The 23,749-nt window shown below is 41.3% G+C and overlaps 1 protein-coding gene across 1 annotated transcript; it reads right to left on the reverse strand.

Moving 5' to 3' along the window:
* Window positions 1–3,348: 3,348 nt before the first annotated feature.
* On the reverse strand, window positions 3,349–18,035 carry NOM1 (nucleolar protein with MIF4G domain 1). The gene is made up of 11 exons (XM_063415817.1): window positions 16,941–18,035; window positions 16,031–16,164; window positions 14,910–15,105; window positions 12,778–13,101; window positions 12,189–12,299; window positions 11,134–11,301; window positions 10,412–10,533; window positions 6,573–6,705; window positions 6,072–6,203; window positions 5,256–5,365; window positions 3,349–4,379 (listed from the first exon to the last, which is right to left on the reverse strand). Exons 1-11 carry the CDS (start codon window positions 17,910–17,912, stop codon window positions 4,202–4,204), a joined length of 2,580 nt encoding a protein of 859 aa, XP_063271887.1. The 5' UTR covers window positions 17,913–18,035; the 3' UTR covers window positions 3,349–4,201.
* Between the last annotated feature and the right edge of the window lie 5,714 nt (window positions 18,036–23,749).

Consider the following 23,749-nt stretch of genomic DNA (forward strand, 5'->3'; position numbering starts at 1 on the left):
GGTGTGGTGTTAAAACCCTGCCAAGAGGACTTGTGTATGATTTATCAGCGTAACACTCCAGCCAAAGCTAAAAACCAGACTTCACTGCCCTGTTAATTCTGATACGGAAAACAGAGAAAGTTTAAAACGTTGCTGTCCAGCTTAAAGGAAAAACAAAAGTCGAAGCTGCCATAACAGCTATGAGTGGATCGTGCTGTTTAAAGGGGGAATTGAAATTTTCTGCAACACAGCTAAAAAATCAAACATCCGGCTTTTTGTTAAATGCATCTAAAGCAAATCACACGACCGTGTTTTCCAATTGGTCTGCTGGGAGTAAGGATTAGTGTTGCAACTGTAGCTGCTTGGTTTTCCAGCATATTGTATTTTTACCAATCCAAACCCCTTTTCTTCTCATTAAGTAGCAACTCTCCCAAACCTGCTAGGAAGAATTTGGGACATTTTAAGTGGCATCTCCATTATTGGAATGATCAGGGACCATTTCTCACAGGGGTTTGACGTGGGCTGCCAGACTCATACTCAGCAGGAAGAAATCTCCACGGGCTGGATTTTGTGTATGTTATTGAACACTTATTCCTTACTTATTCACACACTTATGTGGCAGACAAAGCAAAATGTGTCCCAGCCAGGTGTAACTTCCCCAGCAGCCTCTGCTGGCGGGCAGTGCTTATTTGCAGTCCTGCAGGAAGGCAATTGCCAGCATTTGGTCTTGCTGCTCTAACAGGACCTTACAGCCCTGCTGGAAGGAGGAGAGACTCTGTCAGGGCCAGCTCTGCTGGGATAAGTTTTTTTTCTTCAGGGTTAGAAGTACGATACATGCAAAAAATTATACATTGTGTATAATACATGCTTAGACACAGAAGCATACATGTAGAATACTTATAATATATACTTTAATTATATATATATTTTAATATAAATATATATTTTATGATAAATGCATATATATTTTACTATAAATACAGATATAAATAAGAACAAAATCCTCTCTGCTTTCCTTTTCACACGTGCTTTATATCCTTGGAATGTAACCACCACTGAAGCAACAGCTTGCAGTTGCTTATGGACATCAACAGCAGAGTCTGCCAGGCCCTCCACCTCTGTCGAGCTGTGGCAGTCTGGCCAGCAGGACCATGGAAAAAGTTGTTAAATATGACAAGATCCAAGACTCAGGAATTCACATTTCTCTTGGAATTGTCAAATTTCTGTCAGACAGTTATTATCTCACTGAATCACAGTGAGAGGGTGGGACTTGTGCTGAATCACCCACAAACCCTACATTTGACGTGACTACAGCGCTGTGGGCAGGCAGTGTATTTCTGCTGCTTTCCTTGAAAAGTGTGGTTTTTTATTTTAAATTATGTTTATACATAAATCTGCTGAACATAAAATCCCAGGCAGGTAAAATCTGTTTTCTTCAGAAACTGAACAATGGCTCTGATAACACTAATTTTCAACAAAACATATGCACTCTTTGGGAGAAATAATAATTAATGCAAGTCTCAGTGTGGGGAAAAAAAAGGCAATTGTAATTCTCGACTGTAAGGTTAAAACCATCTCCTCTAATTGCACAACAACACCTGTGTTGCACCACCTCAGGCAGCTTGTCTTGGGTTATGTAATAAAAAAAAAAGTGTATTCTATTTCATCTGTTGAAAGCAGTTGGAGAAATGTTTTTCTTTATCTCTTGTAGCTCTAGGGGGGAGGGGGGTGGATGCCTTCTGGTAATGGGCCAGCTGTTAAACCAGGTGGGGCAGTGTTTCTTATCTCTTCCACCACTGTCCCCCCTCTAGGGGAATATCTTCTGTTAATGGGCCATTGAGGCTCACCAGTGACTGACACATTCCATCATCCCATTGGGAGATGCTCCACCCAGTGGGGAGGAGCCAACCATTCCTAGCAAGATAAAAACTGAGATGTAGGAACACCAGGCAGCCTGTTTGCCACTGGATTCCCAGAGGAAGACCAGACCCATCTCACCATCACTGGAACCTTCTACAGGATCATCTCTACTCCACAGAACAACATCTGTTACCCCAGGAGGATTTATTTGGACTGCTTCCAACACCCTGGCAGACAGGGTGTCAGGTTGTATTTCTGACTGTCAGGGTTTTCTAAGACTTGTTTGTTTGCTTGCTTGTTTTTTTGTATTACTAGTAAAGAACTGTTATTCCTATTCCCATATTTTTGCCTGCAAGCTCCTAATTGCAAAATTGTAATAATTTGGAGGGTGGAGGTTTACAATCTCCATTCCAAGCGGAGCTCCAACTTTCCCTGACAGACACCTGTCTTTGCAAACCAAGACACAGCTGCAGGAAGTAAATGCTCACACTCATAAAACACTTGGTAATGCTGCCATGGCATCAGAAGCCCCCACACCAGGCAGGGACAGGCAGGCGGGCACCTTTGGGCTAAGGAAGATGATCCAAAATTTATCTCCAGCAGCCACTTTGCCTCCACCTCCCTGCCAGAGCAACGTGTTTCCATTTGTGTGTTATTAAACCACGAACACGTCGACACGCTGGGTCTACCTAAACTCCTGGAAAAAGGGCAATTAATTATGTGGCTGCTGCAGTATAGGGGGAACAGTTTTTACTCACAGAGTCCCATGTGTTCCACAGCACTTATTTCTAGGGGCTTGCACAGATTTTCTCCTGAGTCCATACTCCAAACCTTAAGTACCAGGTTTGGCATGGTTGTTTGTAAGGGGAGATGTTTACACACACCCCCTAAAGTTGCAATTTTTTGTAAACACCAAAATAGCATCAATTCTGCTGCTGCCCCCACTTTGTGAATTGGTATGAATTCTAGAAAATACCGTAATTAATTTTATGGCAATTAATTTTTAAGTTTTGTACACTTAAAAGCTGCCAGTGGTATGACTCAGGCTGAAAAAGTCTTTTTCTTTTGATAATCATCTCTTCTGTGGTTACTTTGCCAGTGTAACCCAGGATTTTGAAAGCAGCTCTCTCTGCTCCCAGGATACCTTTTTCCCTAAAGTTTGCCCTATACTCTCAGAGGAAAGGTGAGAAAAAACAGCTACCTGGCTGTTAGGGGAAGCATTTCTCCACCTGGAAACAGTACACCTGAGCAATTTGATTAAAATTTGATTAAAAAAAGACATTTTCCCAACAGGGACAGACCAATTTGTATCAAAGGCCCCATAAGTAAATGGCCCATTGGACATCAGAGGCAAGTCTGGCTACAGAAACAGGGCTGACAACTTCAACACAGGTAGATCACAGATGCACATTCCAGAAAAGAAAGCAGTTCCTTTCTCCACTCAATTTAAGGTCATTCAATTCCTGCTGGGCCAGCCAGAGTAAAGCTAACACAAACACCAAAGCATTTTGAAAAATGGCAGTTTAATATGTAGTGGTAAGGTGACAACAGAAACAAACCATTAACAGAGTGTTACAGAAAGAAACGTGCCTAATTTTTTAAAAATAACCAAATGAAAAATGTGAGCAAATTCTTAAGGGAGGTATTCTCTTCTTAAGACTTATATTGATGATATTGTTTATGTCTAGAAAAATCTGATTAACACAAGTGATTTGGCAGCTCCAATTCTAAAGCTGTGAAAAACAGGATAAAAAAGCCATAAAACTATGCCATGATCTCTAAACCCAACATAATTGGGCAAAGACAGATCTTCAAGTTGCTTTGCTACAGCTTTGAATCCAACTGAAGATCTTTTCCTGACCCACAGTCAGGGAATCAATTCACAGAATTAGTGAATAACTTCCAACACTTTAAGAAAAAAGTTTATTTCTTCCCCAGCCGACTCACCAGTGCTTGTGCCATCTAGTGGCCCCTTTCTTCAGGTGAGTACCATGGCTCTTTATCAAAAGCCTTTAGTTAAGGCTGCTTATTTTATTACTTTAAATAAAGGCTAAAATATGCAATGCAGAACACCACTGCTGACAAACTATCACAGAAGAGAAATTCACCCTCTTCTCCTGATACCAACTATCAACATGAAGCACTTGTACCAAAAAGGGACATGACAAAACTACATTTTCCCATTCCTCAAAAAGGCCTTGTAGCCCCTTTAATTAAACCTCTAACCAGCACATAGAGCAAAGTAACTGCTTACATTAAAAAATGGATCCTTTGGAGCAACCCAGCTCTCTTCATTCTCAATTATTTAGGTCTGAAAGACCCCAGCTTGGTTTTTCTGCGTGTTTTATTAGAGAAAACACAGCTATAGCCTCAATTTGGGTTCTTTTGCCTCTAAAGCTTTGGTTGCTAGTTCCACTCTCTCTTTTAACAAGCTAGCTTCTTCAGCACTCCTTTGGGCTTGTGCATGTTTTAGTAAGAAGTGCGTAAGGAAGAGTTTCAAGCCTTCCCGCAGTATTCCCAGTTGGGGGTTGTCAGATATCCTGTAAAGATACAGATCAAAAATATTATTTAGTCTTCCCCCATTTCAGAAGTTTCTTGATTTTATCATCTGCTTCAAATAGATCTGTCAAAAAAAAAAAAACTGTAAAAGAAGCTTTATTGAAGAAGCTTTCAAATTACCAAGTCTACCTTGGTTTGGCAAACAGCTCAAACACTGGACATATAACTGGCCTCAACACTAAAATGGAATATTGCAGCCTCAGGCTTGCTTTATGTAAACAAATACATTATAGAAAAGAATAAAGGAAACACCGTGTTCAAGCTTCCTTGTGTTGGTGCATGACAGCTGAAACATCACCACCTAATTTTTTCTAACTTTATGTGACATTGGAAGTCTTACCCATTCAAGTCCTAAGCATCTCTAAGGATGGAAATTTCCCAGCCTTTCCAGGCAATTCTGTCCCATATCAAAAATAAGATTTTTCAGAGAACGTTGATTTAAAAACCCATTAAAAATACCCCAAACCTTTGCCTCCTTAGTATCACTTTCTTTTTCCTTCTTAAGATACATCCTAGCAATGACTGGTGGCAGAGTGAATCCCACTGCACACAGGAGGTACAGCTATAAGGGAAACAAGCAATCACAGAGCTCTGCTCATGAAAATCCTATGACCAAAACGATACATTGAATATCTGGAAGCCTTATTTTGTATAACACAGTTGCATCTCTACCAGAGCCTGCACCAACACACATAGGACACACCTGCCCCACTCAGCCAGGAAGAGCTCACATTTTAAGGGATGGAGGGCTGATATGAGGAAAAGGTACCGTGTAATTCCAAACAAAACAGGCAAACTTCTTAAATTCCTAATTACTACTCAGTAAGACTTCTCTGGAGATGCCAGTGATCACTTACCTCATAAAAATGTCAGTAATTTCTTCCTCATCTGCTTTGGTTAACAGTGTGCTTAATACCTGTCGTAAGAAACGGACTTTGGGTTTGTCCAGTTCACTGAATTCAATTACCTGGCAGACAGAGAGGGAGAATTAGATTAATTCAAGTATTTCAAACAGCTGGTCTTTTCTCCTAAATGAAGAACTGTCAGCAAACCAACTGGCCTCTGTATATACTGAGCCTTGAGTTTAGCACAGAATAATTACCTGAGAAGGCTGCCTCCAAAAGCCAATCAATAATGAAAGCAAAGAACCTTCTAAGGAACAGAAGTCTACTGGTACCAGAATAGCAGATTTCTTTTCTCAATTAGAGAAATACTTCGTAAGTACCTGGGACAATCCATTTAATTGCCTGTTTAATACGTTCCAGTTACTTTTCTAATGGAATTCCATGAACTCCTCGTTCTGAAATCCAGGAAATCTACTCAGCACTTTCTTGCCTAATAGAAACACCATCAGCTAAAAACCACAGCACAAAAACCACTGGCAAAGCCTGCTAATGAAGAGGCCTCAGTTCCAACTCTGGATACACTGAAGGAAATAATCTCACAACTGCTCCAGATAAAGAAATGTCGACTTTCTCTATGCCTGGGTCACCACAGGTTCCCTTCCCCAAATGACAGCATTACCCTAATCAATTTGCAACAATCTGGTAATTTTAAAACAAATTTGTCTTAGCATAATCAGCTAAAGTACCAGATAGGTAACAGAGAAAATACACCTCCCATAGAACTAGGAAATGCAGGCACAGAAGGATTTGAAAAGAAAACACACCAACCTTGAGAACTGAAAGTGGCAGTGATTTTGTCCTTATTAAATGAGCCAGCAGTGAAACCAAATTGGAGATGGCAGCAGCTGACAGGTTTTCTAAGTCTCTGATTTTGTCCCAAATACTAAACTGAAATGTCACCTAGGGGTCAAAGGTAAAAAAAATAATCCTACAAATCAAGTGGCTGTTTAAATGAGTAACAGCATAACAAACCTTTTGACCTTCTATTCTTTATAAGCCCTCCTTTAATTAACAGAAATGCTTGATCAGACTGTTCCAATTATTTTAAAATGCATAAAACAGAAGGAAGAAAACATTCAGCATTACATTTCCTATTCAGATCTGACCATGAGTATGAACATGCCTTACTGAATGCTTAGCCATAGCAGCAGAATTTTTCCCTGGGATCAAGATCCTAACAGGCATGCATCCAATTCTCAGGTATTCAGTAACTGTCCCCCTAACAACAATCATGACACAAAAACAATGAGACAGCAGATTTGTTTTTACCTGAAATCGTCTTTGATATCCACAGAACTTGTCAGCCAAAAATGCATAGAAGGGGTTGAATGTCTTTTCCTGTAAGCAGCAGTAAAGGATGACATGAACTATTTCTCTCTCCTGCTGGTCTTTCAGCCCAAGCCTAAAATTTCGCAAGAAATTGAGAACAATTTTGTAAGGAAAAACTTGCTGACACAAAGTGAGAGATACAGTCAACATCTGAGAGTAATAATTTAAAACCTCTCCAAACACCACATTAAATTTTATTTGTTACAAAGTACCTATGAAGTCTTTAAAACTCCTAATGGACCCCAACATTTAAGAGTGTTGGCTAAACAAGTATCCTGGTGTGGCACTGTGGAAATGCTGAAGCATTATGGGTTTTAAAGGAGGAGATGCAAAAGTAAGACCTTAAGAAACAGAAGTGGAATGATAAAAGTATTATCATTGCCCAGGGAAGGAAAGGTATCTCACTCCATGTTTGCAGGCTCCCCATGAACAGAAGAGAGGGCACAGAGGTACCAGCAGTAGCTCTGCACCTACAGATGCCACTACAAGGGTTAGAGAGTGAAACAAAGGCTAAATTGGGAAACAAGAACTGTAGGATCCTACTGTCATAATCTCATGATATCTCATATGTGATATCTTGATCTTGCTTGTACTTATGGTCACAGGAGGAAAACCAGCCTTTGGATTAGTGTAAGCCTATTTGGAGAAACATTTTCAGGGCCCTTCACTTCTGTGGTACTTAGCAAAGATAAGAAAATACTCTTAGATATTTTTCTTACTTGGTGATATGAATCTTTTAATCTCTGGGTCAAATCCATTCTATGTGATACCTGAAATTAATTTTTGTTTGATAGTAGCCTAAGAGGATATAGTCAGTGATTACAAAGCACCTTAAAAAAAGAAAAGCCTGGAGAAAACAGTATCTATCTATCTAACTATCTATGTTGGCTGCCTCAGTATGAAGGCCAAGGACTGAGCAGCCTTTCCACCCCAACGGCTGACCAGTGTAAAAGAGGGCTGAGACACTGGCATGGAATGGTGACTAACTCACACTGCACCTGGTCTGTCAATAATATGATTTAACTTTCAAATGCTGCCAAGTGCTTGGCAGTATTAAAACCAATTAAAATGAAAAATGGGTCATATTAGAATCTGAAAAAAAAAATCTTCTCATTGCTTTAATTTCAAGTTTCACAGGGCATTAGTACAACTTAAGAGTACTTTCTAACCAAGTTTGGCTCCACTGGAACTTGCCCTACTGTCTGTAGAGTACTTGGTCATTACTTGATGCCAATACCCCTCCTCTGTACACACCTCCAGACATCTGCATTGCATGTGACCACAGACACATCAGATTAACAGAGAAAACACTGCTGCTGAGCCCAAACTCCCTAGAATTCAGAGTTTTACAGTAGGAAAATCTGGGATGATTTCTAATGAGCAGAAAAAAATTTAGAAGTCTGCCCTTCCAAAAAGGGCCAGTACTAGAAATGCTGTGTCTGTGTCATAACCCACTTGTTCTCCCATCAGCCAAGTTCCATCTGATTTCAGAGCAACACAAGGGTTTTTTACAGGCATACAGGTTTTCAGCTATCAGATTTGCATTTAATAGATGACTTGGGAAGTTACACTGCAATCACTTGATTGGCACTCTCCTTTTACTTGTTCATCATCACTTCTATCATGACTTCCTTATTTGGGAAATACTCATGTTGCCAGAGTTATAACCAAGTGACAACACTTGGATATTCAATTTTCTTCTTCACTTCTTCCCAGAACTAGAATTCCTAAACATCTAAAATTTAAGAGTCTGGACTGCTTTTCACTGCTGAGCTTCACCATAAACCTGTACAGATTTCATAAGCCTGATATTCTTTGATAAAGACTGTGAAACCACCTCACTGATTCCATTATTCATGAGTTACACTATTCCCATGCACTTGTATATCTTGATCCTGGTGTAAATGGGATTACTTCCTCTGAAGTAGGTTATTTGTCACCAGCAGAAGCCTGCCTCCAAGTGGGTTAGTTATCATCAGCTGAAGCCCAAGACTATCACTGCCTTCAGATCAAAAATAGCAACTCTCAAATCCTCTTTTAAAAGTCACTTCAAATTATATTAGTAGATACTCACTTTGGTAGATACTTGCTATCCTGAATTACACACTCACTCCAATAGGATAGCTGAGCCTTTCATGATTGGCTCAGTATTTTCTGAGATGTGAAGTTTCTCTAAATTCTTTATGTCTACAAAATAACTCCCAAAATTGTCTCTCTATCAAACTCAAGCAGCATTCATTCTCTCTCCTGAGTGAAACTGTGGTTTGTGAAGAAGGTGTGGCCTTTCAGCTGATGAAGAAGATCCAGTCTCACGCTCATCTCTTTGTCACCAGTGTTGTTCCCAGCCCTCTCTCTTCACTGACACCTCTGCAATCACTGAGCCACTTCAGGCAGCTGTTCTGGCTTCAAACTATTTATTTGCCTTTGCAGTAAGGAGGAAAGGGACTAGAAAAACTATAGCAGCCTGTATTTCAAATATATTAAATTATCCTTTAACCACGCTTCAATTCTGCCACAGAACTAGCAGCAGATGAATCAACAAGGGCAGTTAAAATATTTTTTATATGATTTTCCTCATGAGACTGACATCAAACATACAAATACAAATTCCCACACACTCTGGAACACATGTTCACACTGCAATTAATTCCTTTCACTGACAATTATGTGTACTTTCCATCATACTCTGCCGGATGCAGGCAGATTTAAGAATTCCTCTCTTTGAGTTTGCTGTATAAACATCAGCACCAACACACCAGACAGCTTGAAGAGAGATTTTCTGCCAAACCTGTATGTATTCAGATTTGTGTACTAGCTTAAACAGCACAGATGAGAGTCAAGTCCAATTTGCAAATTGAGCTTCCAGGTCTTGGCAAAAGCTGCAGCAGCAGCTAATTTCTTTTAATTGAACAGGCCATATTAAGATATTGGAATGACTCCATCACAGTCTTAAGTCCAAGCTGTGTTTTGCAGAAGTGGCATTTAATCAAATATTAGTTGACTTTATTACAAAGTCTGTTTTGGTTCAGTAAGCAAATTAAATAATTGCATGCCATCCTGGTAGGACAATACCCTTGAGTTACAAGGCTGAGACAGAAAAGTTCAGACCTGATCTCTCCCCTCCCAGCTCCTCCAGGCTTACAATTAATATTCTGACAAACACAAGGAACAGCTTAGTTTGAGCTCTTCCCTGATCACATCTTCTTCTGAAGAGCTGCTTGTCAAGGGGTAAGGAACTGGTTTTAATGTGAATCAAACCCAAAACTAATAAATTCTGCAAGAGGGAAATGCTAGAACACTACCAGGTCATGGGCAGAGATGGCTTAACAAGGTGGCAAGAAGTCAAAGAAGCAGCAGCAGTACAGAAATCACAGAAATCCAGCAAAAAACCCAAGAGATGTTCTGCAGGGGCTTCTGGTTTGCCTCTGTAAGGAAACCAGCCTGCAGCAGCCTTCCATCCATTCTGCTGGGATACACAGCTCCAATGCAAAAACACACAGGTTCCTCACATCAAAAGATGCTGCAAATCACAGTTACAGCCAGGAGTGACAACAGGGGCTACTCCTTTCCTCTGTCTGCCAGTCAGTTCTTCCTGCCCCCATTAATCCTTACACCAGGGTTCTGGTCCCTTCTCCTACCCTTTTACCCTATGTGGACCCCTAGATATGCATTTCTTTTAATTGCATTATCAACTGAATGTTCTTAAGCCCAGACCAGAGATGCTGCATTTACAACCTATTTTTAGTTCTGGGCTGATTTCTGTACTGGGCTGTACTTACTTCAGAAGTTTTTCAAAGGCATCCATGTAGTCTTCACTCGTCATCAAGACACAAAAAATACTTCTCCTGATATCAGTGTTCATTCTCAGCTTACGAGCAAGCTCCATTATTTTTGAACTCACCTGAAAATAAAGTCATATGCTATTTTATTAATGTTTGCCTTTAAAAAACCTATTTCTGTACAACCTTAAATAACAGCATCAATGAAGCTCTCCAGTAAACCATGAATCACCAATGCAAAGGTCCTGAGCTTTTGTCCAGAGGCACAGGCATCATCAGGAGCTTTTTCAACTATGGAAATACATTTTAATCTACTTTAATTGTGCCAATTAATTTCAAGATGTGCTTCTTTAGCGTAAGTAATTCACCACGACCATCTTATCACTTTACTTTTGGAATCAGCTTGGATATATGCCACAGACAGACATCACAACCTGTCAGAATTCCTACGAGCAAATCCACTACTGAATCAAGTTTCTTCTTTCACCTTAGCAATTCCACAGGATAAGAAAAAACAAGCTATACCATATTTGTAGTAACAGCTCTTATGAAGCAGATGACTACAATGTTTTATAAAAAACCTGAGAGCAGAATTTACAGCCCAAAAGCTTTGTCTTAGAAGAGCATGTGAAGGCTTTTTTGGCAGGCATAGAAATGAACTTATTGAGAGATGAAAAACCTTCAAGAGATCACAAACACTTAGACTTATAATTTGGATTTACCTTTCCTATGTGCAGCTTTTGCTGGGCCTGGCTTTTTGTGTCACTGATCATTGGTGCTCCACTCCAGGACGAGCCCACGATCCACCAGCGACCAGCCTGGTCAGCGCTGAGGAGAGACTCCAGGGACACGCGCAGCTGAGTGTCCTTTCCTGAACCACTGCTGTGGACCTTGAATAACAAAACAAAAACAAAAATAAAAACCAACACAAAAGCTTTCATTTGAAACTTTCTCTTTTCTTACAGAAAACAACAAAATCTTTAATTACTTAAAATTATTTTTAAACAAAACCTTTAAATGTACAGGTTCATATCTGCATAAAGGTCTTACCCCTAAGTCTTTCCTCCCCAACCTTTGCTTCAATCAGCAACCTGAAAAGAATTTACAAGTTTCCCATATGCTGTAATTTTTTAAATGCATAAAGTTGCATAAATCTACATGTAGAAGCTCTTGGGTTTTTTATTTGAAAAAAGAGATACTAATCTAAAAAGTAGACATCTTCCAATCACAGAGTTTGATTAGAATTCAAAGGACGCTGACATTGCAGCATCTTACAATCTAGTCATGATTTTCCTTTTGAACACTTGTGACTACAAGTGTAGTATAAAATACTATAAAATAGTATTATAATACTATAAAAGTAGTATAGTATTTTATAGTATTATAATACTATAAAATGACACAACAAACTGCCTTATGTGTTCTACAGTTCAAAAAAAAAATTTTAACTCCGAACAAAACAAGAATTTTCAACAGCAGTCTAGAAGCATATCAGAAGGACTGCAAAAATTTAAGAGAGGAAATCCTACAGAACTAGGTTACCTAGCTTATTTTTGCCAGGCCTCTTATCCTGATATGCACTGATATCCTGCACTCATAAATTACTTTCACCCTTTTATACTGGGTTGTTCTAGACAAAGTGCCCATTCTGTCAAAAAAAAACCCACCCCAAAACAACAAAACACCAACAAAAACCCCCAAGAAAGCTGACATCCAATACAAAGAATTACTCCTGGATTAAGAATAACCAGGCTACACCAGTCAAGAGAGTTCTCACCAGTGCTCTCTGCAATTTGCGGAGCCTTTCAACTGGTTCAGGATCATAGCCAGGAATCTTACGCATGTCATTGTTCCTAAGGGCCAGCATAGTCTCCAGCATAAATCGAACCTATTGGGAAAATAAACACTTCTGTGGATTCTGAGCTGAGGGTTTATTAAATAAAGTAGAAGAGTGGACTTTGAAATTATTATTCTGTGAGAATAAGCAGCTCAGCTGGTAATACACACCAACATTTAAACACAACATGTTTACTTTAACTGCTATTACATTAATTTGTGTACAAGCTTCATCTGCTAAACACCATGCCTCAGTGACCATTTTTTGAAGTGTACAAAGTATTATGAAACAGAAAAACTGTCCACTGCATAAGACACAAACCAGTCCTGTCTCACCCATCATGAGCATTTTGGTGTCTGTGTCCTAAGAACTAAAGCAGAAACACAGACAAGAAAAATGCAAAATGTCACACTAGTGGTAATTTAGAACCTGAATAGAATGTAGCAGAAAACGTTTTTGTAAATTAAACTATGCATCCAAGCACTTATTACAGAGTGTTGAGAATATAAAATCTTTAGAACAAACATACCCTAGTCTGATCCTGGAATTTCTTCTCTGCTGTGCTTGCTTTCCTCTGAGCTTCAGTGATCAGTTCTTTCAAAGCCAATGCATCATCTTTTCTTAAGGAAAAGCCCACATTTTTCAGAAGAAACAAAATCAGCTCAATCTCTTTTTCAGTGAAAGTGCTAACAAGCTTTTTCAGAATATCAAAGATCAGCAGGCAATGAACCACATGGAAGTTATACAGATGAGCAATCAAGGCAAGCAGATTTTCACATTCTTTCCCTTCAGCATCACTTTTACAGAGTTCATCAAATTTCTTCACCACAGCTTCCAAAAAGTGAGCACCGACCTGGCAACAATTCCATAAGGGAAAAAAAAGAAATCCAGCAGTTAACTGTAAGTAGATTTTACAGACATCTGTAAAATTCATTTTTGGGTCATTGCCACTGTTAATATTAAAGAAATATTGTTGCTTCTCTCAACCAATATGGCTGTTCTACATTTACATATGCAAATATCTAAGTGGTGTGACTTTTTTGTAGAAGTCTGCATTATTTACACCTCATATTTGACATCCAGTTGCTTTTTAAAGCCTGTGCAAGAAAAACAAGTATTATGAACCTACAGTACACATACATCAGCATTTATTTACATAATATTCATGGATGTATATTAGCATCTTTGCAGCTGTCAGGCTAGCATGCTGTTACTGCAGGTCATTCATCCAGGAAAGGCTGCATGTCAAAAAGCAAATGCATTCCTGAGTTCAGCATTCCAGAACAAAATCCTTAACAGGAGGATAAAAAATAATATTGTGAAAAAATCCCCAAAATACCAAGTTTTCACAGTTGCTGAGCATAAGGTGAAGCTGCTTTTGAAGTAGGGATAGCTCTTAGATGTTAGTCAGTGATACAGCTGGGAAAAGAAATCTTGGAATAAATTAATTTCTGAAGAGAAAACTGATGCTAAAGGCTGGGATTAGAAAGCCTACAGGCTCTAAAATACAGGGAGGTGATGAATACATTGGTGCTAAATAAGACCCTCACCCATTATTACTGAGCTAAAATCTGTTAACCTTAAGAAAACCAGAAGTCCCAGCCCCATTACTGACTTGCATTACAAGCCTTGACCAGCTTAGGTGTTCACTATCCAATGGCTGCAGAAATTTATAGATACAGACCAAAATCTGCAGTGCTCAACCTAATCCTCAGTGCAGCTGTACTATCAAAATTCATGCAATGCATATTGTACATTTATTTTACAGAAACACTGTATCTGCAGTCAGAAGTGCCTTTCAAGCAGCAAAGAGGGACAAAAAAAAAGTTTAATGCCAAGTCTACATGGAGACAGCCGCTGTAACTGCATCCATCTGATTTTTAATATGGTTTCAGAGCCAGCATGCAGGCCACAGTAGGACAAACTGAAAAACTTGCATGAATACATCTTTTGCATTGAGATGTGGGGGCAAGAAAAAAGAGTAATCTAATAGGAACATACTGCTGAAACAACTCTGTTTCCTGACAGACATTTCATTGAAATTAGCTACAGTCTTCCCTTTGACATCAGGAGCTACAGCATCAGCTTGGGCAAGATAGATTCTACCTCATTCATCAGGCTTAAAAACACAAACCAAAATCCCCTCCAAAAATCGGCATGCTTTTTGAATTTTTAATTTTTCATGTTATAACTACTTAATTCCACTGATGATTTGCATGATTTGCTTAGAAAAGAAGTTCATCCACCACTGTAAAAGGATTCCTGTAGTTGTAACACTTCTCTTATCTGGATATCCATAGTTCAAAACCAATATCCTCATGTATCCATGAGAAATGGATTACTGTAACTAAAGGGAAGAGAAGCTGAAGGTTAGAAATTTTGGATTACTGGGTGCAGAAAGATTCTGATGAAAAAATGATAGTTTTATAACTGACCAGTGGTAACTCGTGGAGGAAATAAAATCAGATAAAGCAACGTACATAGACCCTTTCACTTGTGGAAGCCCTTGCAAAGAAGCCACAAAAGACTGATAAAACTCAACTAAAGATGTTTGTTAGTGCCACATAATTAAAAACCACAAGGCGATTCAAACAAAATGTCAAGGAGAACACTCTACAATATGTATTAATATACAAAATTTGTCCTAAGCACAAGAATTACCTCGATTCCTACATTATGGTGAAGGATGCTGACCAGAAGGACGTGCTCCATCAGGAGTCTTGCAGGCATGGCCACTGCAGTAACACAGGCACTCATGAGAATGTCTGTCAGAGTGTCATTCATGTCCTTCCTGCTGTTGGCCATGTAGAGCTCTTCCATCTGTCCACTGATGGAGGACAAATTTGGTTCACTCAGCCTGTGGAGAAACAAAATCCAATGTTCACTCTTTCCTTACAGGGTTCCACAATTTTGAATTCACCCAACACACAGCCGTTCTTTTTAGATAAAATAGTTTGACTTAAGAAGAAAAGATTGAAGATTGATAAGATGGATGGAAGGGACCATTTGTATTTTTCTGTGTTTACTAAACTAAAAAAGTATAGTACATTTAATTCTAGTGTAGTTCAAAAAAAATTACATGTAATAACATGTTAGCAACAGTATTTACGAAGAACTGTCAATCTGTTTACTGTCACACTGAACAGATTTATTACAAAAAGAGACTGGTTTTAGCAGTTTTAACTGTGGAACATCATAGTCTGAAAAAATAAAGTATGAAAATAATTTATACTTTAACATATACGGTATATCAAATTTCAAATGACTGAACAAACTCTAGTCTATGTTTTACAGGTAACAGATGAAAATTACCAATAGATTTCTGATTTAAAAAATACTCTAAACTGAAATAAATGTTAATTACCTTTTTCTATTCTGCAGTGTTTTAACCTAGGAAGGGTTGCACCTCCTCAGTTGTAGTGTTGGAGAAATTTAATTTATTAAAAAAAACCCCAAACAAACCCAAACTTGTATTCTTCTGAGTTTTTTTTAATAAGCATACTCCAACTGACACTTAGTGAATTATACCTAGCACATGCAGGCAACTGCTGTGTGGAATCCAGCCCAATCTTAAATTTATTTTCTAGATTCTTCAACATCTATAATGACTAACTTTGAAGAATTTATACCAATAAAGATAATTATTCTTAACAATAGCAGACATGATTGCCAACTTAAAATCAGTTTGTGAAGAGAAAAGTCACATCCTTGCCACCTGGGCTTGAATGATGAGCATTGTCACATTCATCCAGAAAGATTAATGACTTTCCTTATTACACTACCTATTAATGAGGCCATTCACCATTTTCTTCAGTCTTCCCAATTCTTCTCTTTTCTTCTCATCTAGTGTCTCCTTATTTATTAGTGCTTTCCTTATTTGAGGAGGAACATACTTTGTAGCACCATGATTATCACTCTTAGGAGGAAAACAAGAAAACAAGGTATCAGATGAGACCAGTCCTTAAACACTTGAACACAAATACACATTTCTATTTAAGATTAAACTACCAAACTTTTAGTTAAGGATATATCTTACCATCTAATAATCAATGCCAAAGGAACAACATGAAGAAAACAAGCAGGCAAAAAATTACCCCTTATGACAAACTTGATGACAGCAACTCCCCTCTTCCCTTTAAGTTATGGTCATTAAAGCCTGGCATCTTAAGTCTTGGTTTTACTCAAGTTTTATCAGTGACAGTTTAAGTTTAGGCCCATAAGGACAAAATCACCTGTGTGACCTCTCCTCCACCCATTCAACAAGACCTAATACTGGCAGAACCTCTGAGATCTTTCAGAAAGTAACATTTCAGTGTGTAACCGCTGCTAATTTCAACACAAGCTGTCTTTGCAGAAGGGCATGATCATATCTTACACTCCAATGCCAGGGCAGCTTCTCTTATTTACGGATCTCACACACAGCTCCCACATGTCTTGTGCTGTAGGGTATTATCTGCCACCAGCCTGACTTAGGAACTGTCCCCTCCACGTCTAACAAGTGTCCCCAGGAGCTGGCAGACCCCTCAAGCCAACACTGTCCCTGGGCCCGGCTGTTTTGAAGCAGGACAACACTCCACGTGGCCGGACTGGACAGCAAACACCTGGGCTTAACAGCGATGCAACCCTGCTCTGTGTTCAGGTTGCGGGATGTTTTGGGAAGCAGGTCTGTGCTATCTGAGGGGAACATCCTACCTCTGCCTCCTCCTCCTCCTCGCTCGAGGGTTCGCTGGCCTCTGGCACCCCGCCGTCCTCGGGGGAAGAGCCCTCGCTCTCCCAGTGTCCTTCCCCGTCATCCGCCTCGGAGGGGTCTGAGGCGTCTTCCTGAGCCTCTTCGTCCTCACCATCCTCCTCGTCCTCGCCTTCCTCCTCGTCCTCGCCATCCCCCTCGTCCTCGCCTTCCTCCTCCTTCCCCGGCGGGCGCTCCCGCGGCTGGCTCTGCTGCTGCTCCTCCTCGTCGCTGCTCTCGCACAGCTGGCTGAGCCCGGCCCGTGTGCCCAGCGCTCCCAGCACGTATCCCAGCCCGTCCCGCAGGAAGCTCTGCGGCAGCCGCTCGCCCGCGGGCCCCTCCTGCTTCTTGCGCCGCTTCCCGAGCCCCAGCTGCCGCTCCAGCCGCCGGATCTCCTTCTCCTCCTCCTCGTTGGCTTCCAGCAGGGCCCGTTTCCGCGCCGAGGTGGCTGCGGCGGCCGAGGGGGCCTCGAGGGCTGTCGATGTCGGTGCCGACACCGGCCTGGGCCGCTGCTTCCCAGCGGCGGGCGAAGTCGGCGCTCCGGGGCGGGCGGCAGGAGCCGGCTTGGCCTGGGCCGGCTTGGCAGGGGCCGGTTTGGCCGAAGCCGGTTTGGCCAGGGCGGGCTTAGCCGGGGCCGGCTTGGCCGGGGCGGTGGGAGCCTCCACCAGCTCCCCGCGCTGGAGTCGGCGGCGGCGGCTCCGCTTTAGTCTGCGCTTCTCCTTCCTGGCGTCCCGGCGGCTCCTGCGGTCGTGCCTCGCCGAGTCTGTGAGCGGGGCCAGCGGCGGCTGGCCGCCAGCCGCCTGCACGTAGTCCTGCACCGCTTGCCGCAGCCGGTCCAGCTTCCCGCCGCGGCGGGCCCGAGCGGCCGCCCCCCGCTTCATCCCGGCCGCCCCCCGCTTCATCCCGGCCGCAGCCACACCGCGCCTGGGCGCCGCCATCTTGGAGAGGGGTCGGGCCGCCGCTTCCGCCGCGAGGCCGCCATGCCGGGCACAGCGCCCCCTGCTGGGCGCGGGCGGCTGCAGCTCTGAGGGAACGGGACCCGGGAGCGCTGCATCAAAAGCGCTTGGTCTGTAGAGATCCCCTCGTTTGTGCGTACGTATTTAAGAATCATGGAATAAATTAGGTTGGAAAAGACCTCTGAGACCATCGAGTCCAACCTATGACCGAACACCATGACGGCAACTAGACCATGGCGTTAAGTACAGTGTTTAAGAAAACACCTCCAGGGACCGTGACCCCACCACCTCCCTGGGCAGTCCATTCCAGTTACTCTTTCTGTGATGAAATTTCTCCTAATATCCAACCTGAACATCCTCCGGTGCAGTCTGAGGCTGTGTCCCCTCATCCTATCACTTGTTACCTGGGAGAAGAGCCCGACCCCCACCTGGCTGCACCCTCCTTTCAAGTGGTTGTAGAGAGAGTTAAGATCCCTTCTGAGCCTCCTCTTCTCCAGGCTGAACAACCCCAGCTGCCTCAGCCACTGCTTGTAGGATTTGTGCTACAGACCCTTTGCCAGCTTTGTTGTCTGTTTTTAGACATGATCCAGGAAGAAAATGCAAGGCTTGTCCCTCTTTTTACACCAGGGACTGGAGCAATTTGTCCTTCACTGTCCTGGCTGTGATCACAAGGCTCCCATGGGGCAGGAGGCTCTTGCTGATGCCTCTTGGGGAGCTGAGGGACACAAGCCCCTACCCACTCCTCCACCTGCCAAGACTCACATTTTAAGCCCCTTCCAACACTGCCAAGCTCAGGTATCTCTTCCTGAGCATGCCAGAACCAACACCCATGTCCGTGGTCTTCTGTAGAGGAACTTGGAAGTGCTGATGGATGACAAGCTGTCCATGAATCAGCAGCGTGTCCTTGTGGCCAAGAAAGCCATTGGGTCCTCCAATGCATTTGGAAGAGCATTGCCAGCAGGTCAGGGAGGTGATGCTGCCTCTCTACTCAGCTCATGTGGGGCACATCTGGAATGCTGTGTGCAGTTCAGGGCTCCTCAGGACAAGAGAGACATGGAGCTCCTGGAGCAAATCCAGCAGAGGGTACAAAGAGGATTAAGGAACTGGAGCATCTCTCTTATGAAAAAAGGCTGAGGTAGCAGGGACTGTTCAGCTCTAAAAGAGATAACTGAGAGGGGACCTCATTAATGTATATAAATATCTTTGGAGGGGTGCCAAGAGGATGGACCAGGCTCTCCTCTTCTCAAGCAATAACACAAGAGGCAATAGGCAGGAACTGATGCACAGAAGTTTCACCTGAACATGATGAAGAACTGTTGTGTGGGCAACCATGCAGTGGAACGGATTGCTCAGACAGGATGTGGAGTCTCCCTTACAGCAGGAATTCCAGAACCATCTGGATGCAATCTGTGTGCTCTGGGATGACCCTGCCTGAGCAGGGAGCTTGGCCCACATGACCCAGTGTGGTCCCTTCCAACCCAACCCGTTCTGGGATTCTGTGACTGGTGCTGACTTCTCCTGGGGCATTTCCACCCTCACCAGCGTGCACGACAAGGTGATGCCACTGCTGGGACCTGTGTCCCTGCCACAGGCATGCATCCTCCTGGCTCTGCACAGCCGGTGACAGCTTGTCTGTCATCCGTGTCATCAGGGGAAATTAAATGTCCCATGGCAGTTTGCTGCTGTCAGCAGGAAAACCAATTGGGCGGTCTCATTTTTAGTCTCTGCTGTGCTCCAGGCTTATGGAGCCTGCTGGGTGTGTGCCAGTCATGTCTGGCAGATGCCTGGAGTTCCCCAAAACACTGAATTTTCCCAAGTTTCATTGAAAACTGGGCAGAGGAAAGAATTTCTTGGCTGTACAAAGAGCCTCAAGATGAGCTTAGACCTTAGCAGACATGAAAAAAACCGCAATGAAAGCCAGCACATATGACCCAGTTTCAGAAAAAGGGTTGGTCTTGAACCTGCTGTGGGGACCAAATCCAGAGGAAATCAGGTTTCATTTTGTTTGTCATGGTACTCCTGACCTCTTTTGGACAATGAAGTACTGCACAAGACTTACATTTTTTCTGAAAATTTAATATAGCTTTATTACTTAGAGGATTTTTTTTGTCTTTCTAAGCATGCTTCCATTTTCTCTGATTACATCATATGTCCTAGATGACCCATGCCTCAGAAATTCAGCTTTCTCAAGGCTGATGCATAATGAATCTTTCATCCTCACTGACAAAATATGTTGCATTGATTTGTCAAGGCATTCCTTTTGCTACATTTTAAACTATATATTATGTTATAATTTATTGCCTGGCCACTCTTTATTCATGCACAGACAGCTCACATGCATTTTGCATCCTATTTATAGATTTATTGATAACAGTAATCCAGCAGCATGCCAGAATGCAAGATAAATACAGCTGAATATAATTTGAGAAAATATTAGGTGCTTTTAGAGCCCTAAGATTTGCATCTTCCTTTTGTCTCATCATGTAATTTGTTATTCAGGGCAAGAGAACTTTCCAATAATGGGAAATTTCATGTATCTTCAAAGAGAGAAAATGCCAGTATTTGCCTTTTTCAATAATTCATGTCACAAAGCAAAATGTAAAGAGCATGTATTTTGCTGAACCCCATAATCCCAAATTTGGGTGAAAATGGGCATGTTAATTTTGCAAAAAAAAAAAAATAGATAGAATTATTACTACCTGTTTTTGAAGTAAATATACTTTCAAAGAATTAAAACAATATTTCAGACACAATATAAATATCATAGTCAAGAAAATGTAATATTTAAAGAAACACCAATCTTCTTAATAGACTAATTCGGCATTCAAATCTAGCAATGCTGTATCAAAAGAAATACATTACAAAAATATTTCAGATCCTATCCCAGAATATTGTGGTTTATCATTTTACATTTACCAATTTAGCTTTGAGTACCTGGTAAATACAATCTTAAAGTCTAAAATGTGAATAAATAAGAAACTCCTGCCAAGGACTCTTCCAACATTCCCGTGTTGTCTAAATATCAGAAAAGGGAGGAAATCCAGTTTCCATTTCACAAATTTCACTTTTAGAGCTCTGCATCATGTGAGCATCACTTACCAAACAGGAATTTGGATTGAGGGAACATTTTGTAATTGTTCTTTGTTTTGACAGTGATCCCACATCAGAGAAAAAGCCACGAGGGCAGGCTTCCCATTTGCAATAAAATTGAGCATAACAGCATGATTCACTGGAAATGAAAGTTCATATAGAATTGTTGCTTCCTGCTGAGATAATCTTTGTTAACAGATTTCCTTTCCTATTACTTTATATTCATGGATTATTATTTCCCAGCCCTCAGCAGAGTGAGCAGAATACAATTCCTTTAGCTGTCTGTCTGCTATTGTCTCCTGATCGCCTCCCACATGCCATGGAAATGTGCCTTAGTGACTACATAATGCACATAGGTGGATTCTGGCTCTTTTGTAATTTGCAGCTATTGAGAATATTTATCACCACAGGAAATATCAAAGCAGCACCAGAAAGACTTTTAGACTGAGCTCATAAGGGTGGCTCTTTGTTCTCATCAATGGAGAAAACAGCCTGATTAATGTAAGAATATGGCTTTAATACAAAGTCTTTTTTGACTCTACAGAATAAAAGCTTCTTGCCAGAATAAATTTATTCCAAGCACTGAGAGCCTCTGAACAGTGCAAGTGACTCTGCTATGAGTACCCAGCACAGCCTCCATCTATTGGAGGTACTGCCTCTCCCCATGTCATACTGAGAGCAGCAGAACTGAAATGTGGTCTGCTGGGAAAGACTGTCTGTGGAAGGACACTTTTCTTCTGGAAAACATTTCCCAGAGTCTCAGGGCAGTACAAAGTTGCTGGTTCTTCAGGTGTGTTTCAGTCCCATCTATTGCAAAAAGGTATTGGTAGGTGAAGAAAATGGTTTCCATAGTGTTTTAAAGACACAGACCTGTTGCTCAGAATCTTGGTGGGCATTTTTTTTTGGCTGTTTGTTTGTTTGTTTTGGGGGGTTTTGTTTGGTTTTGGTTTTTGGTTTATCTTTTTCCCCAGGGTGTATGTGCTGAGCAGTTCCTGCAGTCTTGGTCTGTAGACAGCTTAGCCAGGCATGCTGAAATCTGACTACACAAAGAGTCTAGAAAAATATCTGTTCTGGCACTTTCTTCCACATTTCCATCATCTTTGTACCCGACCTTGCGCTGGTCATTTATCTTCTCTCTGCTGCCTTTGCACAAAATGAGCTTCCTTCCATCATTCTGAGGCTAAAGCCACCCAAGTGCATCTTTCTGTATCTCCAGGTTTGGTGGCTGAGGCAGTTCCACCCACAGCACCTCCCCTTGAGGCGTAATTCCCCCTCTTCTCTGGGGCTGTCCCAACAGATATGCTGACCAAAAGCTGTTTGCTGAGTTTTTACTGTAATTACTCTCTGTTACTCCCGGAAATCAATGTCATTTGAGTTGCTGTTCACTGTGATACTCCTTAAAAGAGATCTACCATTCGTTTAAGCTCATTTAGGCTGTTTGATTTAGACAAATTAGAAAGTAACCATGAGTATTCCACATGAAGATGGCTGTAGCTTTCCCCCTCCCCTCCAAAAAAGCAGAAGATGAAAGTGGAAACCTCAGCTGGCAAAACTCAAGTAGGGAAAAGGTGCATATTCACTGATTTTAGTCATTGATATATTTTAGTTCATTGGAAGGAAGGAATGGGTATTAAAGGTTATTATTTAGATAAATGATCCTAAAGACAAGCATAAAAAAGACAGATATTCTGAGTGAAAGCAGAAACCCATTTCCCCAATCCATTAGCATTTTTAGTTTTAAACTATAAAGAGATTATCTAATATGTTGCACAGGGATGACTGAAAAAATGCAATTAGATTACTTTCTTGCTATTAAAAGGAAGAGGTAAATTGCAACTAAAATGAGTTTTAAAATTAATGTTTTGTGCCCATCATAGTTTAAAAAAACAACTGTAAATCAGAATAGCACCATTGATCAAAGTCCCACATTATGGCACTTTGCATTTTTCAGATGAAGTTTGTATAATCAAAGCTTCTGTGCCACGAATTGTCTCTGTGGGAGACTTAGTGCTAAACACCAACCTTATCTAATGAACACTTGTATTGTCATTTAGAAAGCAGTTTTCATCAAAAACCTGTAAATACATACCAAGGGATCCTTTTCCCTCTGTTCTTTCTCCTTTGTTGTTAATTACTTAGCTTTAACATCCCCGTTGGAATTCTGTTCCCTGAAGATCAGTCTTTATTAGCTATTTCTTCAATTCTGACAAGGCAGCTTCAGAAGAAAAGTTCTTAGGAGTGACACTCCAGAATAAATACCCGGGACGGCTTGAATTCAACAAACAAATTCCCTAAACTTGACAGGTACTGTTACTTTGTTAAAGTCCCCTTTTACCCATTTGTTTGTTTGCTTGTTTACTTATAAGAGTGAAGACAGTGACAAGAGTGGGTGCTGTGCCACTGACACAGAAGCAGTGGCAGCAGTAGCAGTGTGCAGTGCTGCTGTTCATCCCCTGTCTCTGGTACATGGTGTGAGTTTCCAGAATCAACCTCCTGCAGCTTTTTCAGCTCAGTGGGGTGCTCCTAGCTTTTAACAAAAGTCTTAGTGCATTTTTCTTGAGCTTTGCTAAACATGCAAATTATGATGTGTGTCTGAGCCAAATACAATGAAGCATTTGAAGGTTTCTCCAGGGTGTCAGCAACCTTGTACTGAAACAATGATATCAATTTATACATTTTGGCTGCCATTCTATATTTTATTCCCAGTTCTTATAAAGCATGATGTTATT

This window comes from Prinia subflava, chromosome 1 (genome assembly GCF_021018805.1).
Source record: "Prinia subflava isolate CZ2003 ecotype Zambia chromosome 1, Cam_Psub_1.2, whole genome shotgun sequence".
NCBI classification, from domain to species: domain Eukaryota; kingdom Metazoa; phylum Chordata; class Aves; order Passeriformes; family Cisticolidae; genus Prinia; species Prinia subflava.